We start from the raw sequence: 10000 nt of genomic DNA, 5'->3' as shown, positions 1-10000 counted from the left end.
GTTCAGTTCCAGTGTGTTCTCTGTGCTGTAGGTTCACCATCTGCCATAAGACAGAAGTGGTAAAGAACACACTGAACCCTGTATGGCAGCCCTTCACCATCCCTGTACGAGCCCTCTGTAATGGAGACTATGACAGGTGAGTGACAGCATTGGCCAAAGGTGACATACTGTAAGGTAAGAAGGAGGACCTGAAGCTATCTTTAGTACCTTTAATTATCCCTGCCTTGATGGTATACTGTATAGGCACTCTGCTCACAATTACCTTTAGTTTCGGTTACATTACAGTACCTAGACGTCATATTGCAGCATTTTAATGACACCGGAAATGGTAGAGTGGGAGAGTGTAATGCACATGTAGGTAGATAATGACCATGTATGGCATGTCAACGACAAAGACTTGGCTAAACTGACCGACACCTAGGCTATGAATAGATTGCGCTTAACGCTAATAGTTTCAACGGGTTGTTTCTTTTTAGCCCAGGTTATGGGACTTATGGAGCTAATATTTTCAATGAGGGGTCTTTTTTTTGGTCATTTTCATTGTTGTGGTCCTAGTTCCCCCCGTGGTGAGAATTCTGGGACTGATGCCAATGCTCTATGGTGGTCAGAATAATGCCAGCAGTCGGCCCTACTGTCACAGAGGCCAGCGCTGGTGTTATTGGGATTAACATGGAGGCTCTATGGTGTTTATCTATTATTGCACACACACAAACAAACACACACACAAACATACGCACACAATTTCTCTTTGGAGTTCAGTGCCAGTGGGCACAGCTTTTCATGTCTCAGTGAATTGTGTATGCAGATGATCTTATTCTTATGTTAATCAATTCGATGTATTTTGTATCACAATATTTAATTGGGTAAATCCTGTGGGCTGTGTCTATTCCTTATCACCACTGTTTTCTTCAGGGCATTTGTGTCTCCTCTTTCTACCCCTCTCTCTCTCTCTCTCTCTCTCTCCCTCCCCCCCGTTTGACTGACTGCCTCACTCTTCTCTCTCTCTCTCTCTCTCTCTCTCTCTCTCTCTCTCTCTCTCCAGGACTGTCAAGGTGGACGTGTATGATTGGGACAGAGACGGAAGGTAATTCACAGATCTCTCTCTCTCTCTCTCTCTCTCTCTCTCTCTCTCTCTCTCTCTCTCTCTCTCTTCCTTCATCCCTCCCTCCTTCTCTCCTCCTCCCCTCATTCATTTCTCTCATCATATCCAGACAGCCTCAAATGCTCCTAATCATCCCTCAAATGTCATCTCCCGTTTCCTCCCTCGCTAGGAGGGGAATCCTTGTCGCTTTATTAGCTGGCTGACATTATGATAGGGGACTTTCCCTCATAGCACACAGAGCGATGCATCTCACTGGAAGTTTAAAGGTTGGTGGTAACATTGCAGGCCCTCCAATCTCTTCCTCCATCTCTCTTTTCTTCTCTCCCTCGATCGTCCCCAATGGCTCCTCCGAACACCAAGCCCCCATCCCCATGTTGTGCCCGCGAGGATTCCTCTCTAAATATCACACTTATATTGATAGCAGTTGTGTCACGTAGGGCTTCAGGTGATGATTTTAAAATGCGGGGGCAAAAAAAAGGTATTAAATCCTCATTTGTTCCAGAAGCAGAAAGACACTGTGTGTGAGGCTAGAATCCAAGTGGCATAGTCATATCATATTATAAATGTGCAATAGTGAGGTTACAGCCTCAATAAGGGATTCTAGTCAGTGGAGGATACAGTGTTTTATGGAAGTCAGGCAATCTGGGGTCGTCCATTGTATTACATGTGTACTCTTGTCAGGTACTCTTGTGAGTGTACACTCCATAATACTACAATGTGCGTTGTTGTGTGTCCACCCCAAGGGAGGCTGGTGGAAGTAGGGCCCATCCTCCCATTTCTACCTCCACCAGTCTCCACTGGTCCACCCTGTCTGCGGCCCAAATTTCCCTCTAGGATCATAAATATTGACTTGATCATATGACTGACATGATATGGGGAGGGGTATGTCAGTATGTTCTAATCAGCAACATATAAGTAGTAGTAACAACAGTAGTTCTTCGGTAAGCTGTTGTCTCTCGGAAGCAGCAGGTGTAACTCTTCACACCTACTTGTCTCTCCTACAGTCATGACTTCATCGGTGAATACACCACGAGCTACAGAGAACTCTCCAGAGGGCAGAGCCAGTTCAATGTATACGAGGTAAAAATAACTAGAATACTAAAGGTTTACAGCTATATTTCATGAGGCCATCTTATCCAGTTTACTCCACAGATATACAGTAGGTATACAGTCTGTATGTATTTGATGTGCTCCGTTGTTAAAGAGACTTGGTAACACTTTCAATATCCAGTATATTCATCATATATCACATTATGTTATGTCTGTCTATAAGACTCTTTTTTCACATAATGAGAAATGCATGATAATGTGCCATGAATTCATCATAGGCCTAACTGTTTATGCTCTAAGTAAAGTTTTGCCAGAGATTTCTATCTTAATCAGACTTAACTTGATAAATAAGGAGAACACACAAAAGATTAATTCCCATTCACATCTTCAAATTCTTACTTAGATACCCTGTCAGCAGAGAAATGACGGTCCAGATCTGGCCCACCGGTATCCTTATGTGGCCCAGGCACAACTTTGTTCCCCGAGCCAGAAGTGAGCTGGCTCTGGCTGCTATTCCTGAGCCTTATCTTTGCCATGAAAAGGCCAGACCTTGTCCAGCATGTGGATGTGGCCCAGGTCGACCAAAGATGGCCCAGTAGCTACAGGAACGTTTTAGGACCACATTCCTCATACCAGAGCTGGCCCACAGCAAATTGCCACCTCCCAGCTAGGGCTGGGCCCCCACATTTGGACCAGGTCTGGCCCATATAATACTTGCCGTTTCTGGCACTTAGCCATATGTGCCACCACAAGACCAGATCTGGCCCACAATTGTCTGCTGAATGGGTTGTTACTCTCCTTGATGGAAAAATGTTCCTTACCATCAGTTTGTTCTCCTATCTCTCCTATCTCTCAATACAATATGCTGCATTCTATCATTGCCTTTCTGCTCTTGTCTTTTCTTTCGACCCATTTTATTTCTCGGACACTTCTGTATCCATCTAATCATGTTTCCTTTTTATTGTCAAGGTTCTAAATCCTAAGAAGAAAGGCAAGAAAAAGAAATATGTCAATTCAGGGACGGTAAGGACCAGTAGTGCAGGTTTCATTTTCATCTGTCACATGTTTTATAGATATGATTCATGGCAACTGTGATATGCAATAAATGTGACTTGGTCCATCTCTCTCTCTCTCTCTCTCTCTCTCTCTCTCTCTCTCTCTCTCTCTCTCTCTCTCTCTCTTCCAAGGTGACACTGCTGTCCTTCAAGGTGGAATCGGAATACACATTTGTAGACTTCATCCGTGGAGGGTGAGCTCAGTCTCTGAAACGTTTGATTAACATTGAGCCCACGCTTCATTAACGTCGAAGCCACTCTTTGATAATGTTGATGTGCCGCTGAGTCGTGCTCAGTCTAGCATACATATCTGAAATTGTTATTGTGTCTTATGATGTACATATACATATAATGTTGCTTTTTTTCATTTTGTTGTAGCAGTAAATCCTTATTGTCTCCCACGATGGATCGATCTCTGTCCGTCCATATGTCACAAAGTTCTGTCCGTCCGTATATCCGACACCACTGGGACAATTTTGACAAAACTTGAGTGAATGATGTGTTGCCAAAGAGGTTGTTAGGAGTTTTGAGGTGACGCAGATTTATCTCATGATGCTACGGTTAAAGTGATAGGTTGTTATCATTAAAAAAAATAACTTTGGGCCAATTTACTGTTTTCAAATAATATTGTCAAATCCTTTGAAATTAATCAAATAAGCACTACAAGTCCGATAACTTTTCAGCCTACCTCGCCACTGGCTATGAGAGTCTACTTCTGGGTCGTCCCACCCATTGCCCCAGCCTCCACCCGCTTGGTCGCTCTGTATTTACCTACCTAAGCAGGGTCTGATATTATGGGCTCCCTGCTTATGTTATTTTGTATTTTATGATGTTTAAACTTCAGGCAGGGAGCTATACAGAGTGGAGTCATTCAATTACGCCAAACTTAAATGTATTACCATTTTTGTTATACATGATTAAACCGACGTAAGTGTCCTGACTGAACTGATAATTAACCAAATAAGCATCACACGTTCTGGTAACTTTTCAGTAATTTCAGAATTGGCACCAATTCACACAAAAGGAGGGGCGTGACGTCATTGGTGGGGGACAACATGTTTACTGTACACTTGTTTGTATTGTTTGTGTCTCTGCAGGACCCAACTCAACTTCACCGTGGCGATAGATTTCACTGCATCAAATGGTAATTATGGATAAACCGTCATTTTGATGTTGTTCTATATCCCTCAATCCTGCTGAATACAATAAAAAAATATCTCCTTTGGGACCATTATATTGCTTCCATTGTGCCATGCAAACTAAATCAATCGCAGGTCAAGTATTCGAGATCATTTGACATACAGACTCAGGTCTGCTGCCAGATGGACGTGTTCATTACATCTGTTATTCTCACAGTGCCATTGTACTGTAATATACATGGTGTGAAATGAACCTCTCACATTCTCCAGCCCCTTACCCAACTGGCCTACATGCACTTTGTCCCAGGTAACCCGTCCCAGCCCACCTCTCTCCACTACATGAGTCCCTACCAGATGAATGCGTATGCCATGGCTCTGAAGGCGGTGGGGGAGATCATCCAGGACTACGACAGTGACAAACTCTTTCCCGCCTACGGCTTTGGAGCTAAGCTGCCCCCAGACGGCAAGATCTCCCACGCCTTCCCACTGGTGAGAGAGAGAGAGAGAGAGAGAGAGAGAGAGAGAGAGAGAGAGACAGACCAGAGGAACGAAAGAAATAAATAGATTTAAAATTAATAATGAATGCTAAGTACCCAAAAGAGAAGGAGGGAGAGAGATACAGAGGAATAGTACCAGCACTAGACTGCCCTTTACTTTTCTGAGCTAAGCTGCCCCAAGGTGGCAAGATCTCCCACGCCTTCCCACTGGTGAGACAGATAGACAGAGAGAGAGAGAGAGAGAGACACACACACACACACACACACACACACACACACACACACACACACACACACACACACACACACACACACACACACACACACAGAGGAATAGTACCAACAACCTTCAGAAAACCGTCAAATAAAACAAGTGTTACCCATCACTATGACTTTGTCATAGAGCAGTTGGTTTCATGAGTTCTCATAAACTTCAATTGACTGATAAAAAAATGAAATGACTCAGGAAATTGGAGGCAATGCTTTTTTTGTTTAAGGCTTGCTGAGCTGAGATTGATTCTACTGTATCTGTGACTAAGACTGAGACTTATTGTGAGCAATGCTCAGATACAGTTTATTTTATTACAGAAGAAATGTAGGCGCTTCATCCAGGAGTTTATTTATTCAGTGATTCATTGAAAGGATGCTCAGCCCATAACGTAAGTATGAACCACACAGATAAAGAGTTCTCTGCAGAAAATCCCCTTTGATAATAGGTTTTGCATTTTGGAGTTGAACTACCTCGCCAAACATGATTGAAGGAAAGATGCCATCCAGAACTCATTGTTTATTTATACATTTTCATTTATGTTTAACCGATTGGAGTAAATTTATTTTCAAATCAGTGCCAGGAGCTGAAACGTATCCATCTGTCGGGCTCAGATGCAAGACCTTGTGGTACATTGAAATTGAAATAGAGCCCAGTTCTATTTGTGAGACGTGAATGTCGTACAACTCTATGTAGACCTATCTGAATTTGAAAACATATCCAAGGCTGACTTAAGCTCCAAGCCAAATGAAAGGTTTCCTTCTTTATTCATTAAAAAGGTTAGCTCAAGCATATCTTGTTTTCCCCTATGATTATGTTGAAGTTGCTTAGTGCTGTTAGCAATCAAAATACAGCATAATTCACCCACATTCTTCAATTATAGATTCACTTAATACTTTCCATGCATTACAATGAGTCTGTCCTCCGATTTCTACCCCCACCAGCCTCCCCTGTACTTCACATACCTGTGCTGTGCCCACTCTGACACAAAGCATAAAAAGCTCAGTCAGATACATAACATGATTGGATAACACTTTATTTTAGTAAACATATATTAGGTACTCATTTATAGCATATAAGGGTTTGCTTTCTACGCAGCCCCTCAAGAGACCCACACATAAACACCCACACAATTTTATTGGGGGCAAAGTTGGCCTTCAGGTTGGGGATGCTAGCCAGTGATACGGTTGCTGGTTCAATCCCCAATGTGATTGGAGAGTTGCTGAAATCACATCTAACTGGCCAGCTACCACATAGCTAATAACATGAGAATAAGAAAGATACCTAATACATTACTAGTAATACTTAATAATGGCCAAATGAGCTACTTATGAAACTCTTATAAGCTAAAAAAAAGTTCCTAATAAGTGTTCCTTATACTAAAGTGTTACCCATTATTGCATCAGAAAAACCTTATCAGGAGCCAAATGTAGTATTGGTGTGATTCATAAGAACTATTTTTCCCTATGTTTCCTTTGATGTCTGAATAAAGTCCAACAATGAACATAGTATATATACTACCCTCTTCCACAGCCCACAGGCACAACGCCTGTACTTATGTTAACACAGCATAACAAAGTCACAAATACCCAAGGCTTCTAAATAAGTAAACAAAACCACAATATTGCATTACAGTTGTGTAAGCCCACTGGCCAAATGTGGTCTCAAGTAGTTGTGTGAAGTGTCTGAACAAGGGAGAGGAAGAGTGGGAGGAAGAAAATACCGTGAGTCACAAAGCAGGTCGGGAAAAAACCCTCCATCTGTTTGATGCGGGAAAGGGAGAACCAAAAGAGGGACCAACCAGACAGAAACGAAAACTGAAATAGACTTTTACGGATCTAGCGCTTAGCTTAGCATCATGATCCAATGAGCAACGAAGAACAGCAACAAAACACCAACCAAAGGAAGAAAGAAAAAAGAGATTTCCGACGTCTACTATCTCCCTGGACAGACACATCAGAAGAAAGAGGGAAAAGGGTGAGGACTTATCAGACAATATAAAAAGAAAGGAGTCTTATTCTCCTTTGGTCCTAAATTCGGTGAAAGCAGCAGGGAGCCTCCATGAAGTCTAGGAAGTCTCAAGTCCGGGAAGTGATGCAACGGTCATCTCTTTCATGAGACACTTTTTCTATGTCTCAATGACATGCCTCAGACTTCACAGAGTGGAGAGGAGAAACAGAGTCCACGAAGATGCACTGCTCTCATGTCTGCCCCTGCAACTTTCAATCAAAATGTGTTCAGTTCGAAACAACATTAGTAGGCCTAAAAGGACAGCTCTCTTGACGGATATGTGAAATTCACGCTCTTCAAATGCCTTCATAAACATCTGATAACCTCTTTCACACACAAACATGTGTGTGTTGTCCATTTCCACATGAAAATTGTTAATGAAAGGCAATGGCTCACAATATCCAAAAGTCCTATTCTCTGTCCTACTTTTCCCCCTTTGTCTGAAAAGGTCTGAAAATAAGTTTGAGTGCATTGGGTGGGTACATCGTCAGCGTCTGGCTTGTCAAGATTCAACGGCTACTTTTAACTTTGCTCGTCTCTGAACACTGGCGGCTGCTCAATCAGCTTTTCTCAATTAGAGATCACCTCAGCGTGACAAAGCCCATAGAAGCGTCAAGCAAAGCCGCCTCTAATTAGGTCCCGTCGTTAAAGCCTGCTGTTTGAAGAGGTCCGCAAAAGGTTGCATTAGAAAAGTTTGTTCTCAACTGTCAATTTATTAGTTGAACACTTTTTGTTGGGGAATGTTTTGGGTGACAGGAGTAAGGGGTGTTATATAACCTGTGCTGGTATGTAGAGGCTGACTGACTGTAATGAAAGTACATCTTGCTGAATTCTAAACCGTCCCCTACCCCCTACCGCTGGCTTAGGCACTCCTGTAAATCAGAGAAGATTGGATGTGTACAAGCAATATGGCAACATTTCAAGTCAACCAATCATATTGCTTATATGTATCCATCCTAGGAGACCCTGGGGATAGGGGCTAGGGGCTGGTTTTGAAATTTAGAAATCCATCTCAGTCAAAACACCACAGTGCAAATTAATGTTTGAGGAAGTTGAAATAGGCTGTCTGTAAAATCTATCACCAAGCCTAGATCTGTATATCCAGAGATTGCAAAACCTTGTTTATTTGTATGAGGCAGGGAGATCAGTATCACAATATCAACAGTCATGTCGAGATACAGTGCTGTCTTAGAAACAGACAGAGTTTGAGTTTTTAAACCTCAACATTTCCGTAAAAATGGCTTTCGAAAAGTGCTTGAACTTTATATTTTGTGAAAACTCTGTCGAAAAGAACAAACTCCTCCAACAAAAGGATCTCAGGTGCTGCAGTCTGCACACTATTCATCACCATTACGGTGATCACTTCCTTCTTTCTAACTCTGTTTCGCCACAGAGAGAAGAGAGGTCAGATGGATCTTCACTCGCTTCTTTCTTCACAGTCTTATTTTTTCTTGGTATATATAGCCTGAAGAACACCGTCTGACCTTGACTGGGTGAAGGTTGAGGCAGACTGGCTTTTCTGTGAGGCCGGATGACTCAGCTATTGAAAGCTTGTGGTGACTTTATCTGAACTGAACTTCTATGCTTTTTTAGCTCCAAGCTCTGAATGGCATTAATGATCCAATGAATGCCTTTATTTAAAGAGTTTTGGTGCTTAGAGAGAAAGAAGAGGTATACTGCATCATGAACTAGAGGTGGAAAGAGTACTGAAATATCCTACTCAAGTAAGTACTGTTACTTCAGTGAAATTGTACTCAAGTAAAAGTACAAGTTCAAGTCTAGGACTTGTCATAAGTGAGAGTAAAAGTAGCTTTTTAAAAGTAGCTTATTAAAAAGTACTTAAGTACAAGTAGTTTGTGTTACTTTCAAAATTCAAACTTTAAATGTCCAAATAAAGCACTCATGTTTAGTATTTGGTTGACAATCCTTTGCATGCAATAACTGCCTGAAGTCTGCAACCCATTGATCCCACCAGACGGCGGGTATCTTCACTGGTGATGCTCTGGCAGGCTTGTACTGCAGCCATCTTCAATTGTTGTTTGTTTTGAAGTCTTTTTGCCTTAAGTTCCATCTTCAGCAAATTAAATGCTCGTGAAATTGGATTTAAATGTGGAGATTGACTTGGCCACTCTAGAACTTTCCACTTTTTGGCACTGAAAAACTCCCTAGTTGCTATGGCAGTATGTTTGGTGTCATTGTCTTGCAGTATGATGGAGTGCCGTCCAATGAGATTGGAAGCATTTCCCTCAGCATGTACCGCAGCAGACAAGATGTTTCTGTAAACTTCAGAATTCATTCTGCTGCTGCCATAAGCAGTTACATTATCAATAAAGGCAAATGAGCCTGTTCCTGTGGCAGCCATACCCGCCCAAGCCATAACACCCCCTTCACCATATTTCACAGATGAGAGGGTATGCCGTGGATTTTGGGCAGTTCCTTTACACTTGCCATCACTCTGGCACATGTTAATTTTTGTCTCATCTGTCTTTTTTACTTTTTAACTGTAATCTGGCCATCTGGTATCTGTTGTAAACTAGTGGTTTAAACCTTGCAGTGTAGCCTCTGCAGTTCTGCTGGTGAAGTCTTCTGCAGATCGTAGTCTCTTATGCCAGCACAAATGAAGACATTTTACATTTACATTTTTGACATTTAGCAGACGCTTTTATCCAAAAAACTTACAACAAGCGGTGACGGAACACACCTGTCAAGCCAGTTTTCCAGCACTACTGATTCCCTGAAATAGGAGGACTATGTATAAAAAGGGTTGTCATTTCTAAATGGTGAAACCAATCTGAAAGAAGAAAACACTGAATTAAAGCTTAAGGTCAAATCCAAGGACCCTTTTTGTTATCAGTCGATCAAAGAATGTCAGAAAAAAT

The 10000-nt window shown here is 42.0% G+C and overlaps 1 protein-coding gene across 1 annotated transcript in view; it reads left to right on the top strand.

Annotated features, from left to right (window-relative positions):
* LOC310803069 (copine-9-like) overlaps window positions 1-10000 on the top strand; it is a gene marked incomplete at both ends in the record, with an annotated part of 65800 nt that overhangs the window by 49891 nt on the left and 5909 nt on the right. The window contains 7 exon segments of the mRNA XM_083667705.1: window positions 32-136; window positions 1043-1084; window positions 2107-2182; window positions 3122-3175; window positions 3340-3401; window positions 4305-4351; window positions 4654-4835. Of these exon segments, the coding sequence (XP_083523831.1) occupies window positions 32-136; window positions 1043-1084; window positions 2107-2182; window positions 3122-3175; window positions 3340-3401; window positions 4305-4351; window positions 4654-4835 (568 nt within the window).

Source organism: Argentina silus, assembly GCF_951799395.1.
Source record: "Argentina silus genome assembly, chromosome: 4".
Lineage (NCBI taxonomy): Eukaryota > Metazoa > Chordata > Actinopteri > Argentiniformes > Argentinidae > Argentina > Argentina silus.
The sequence above is the reverse complement of the archived record's forward strand: the minus strand, read 5'-3'. Positions and strand labels throughout refer to the sequence as shown.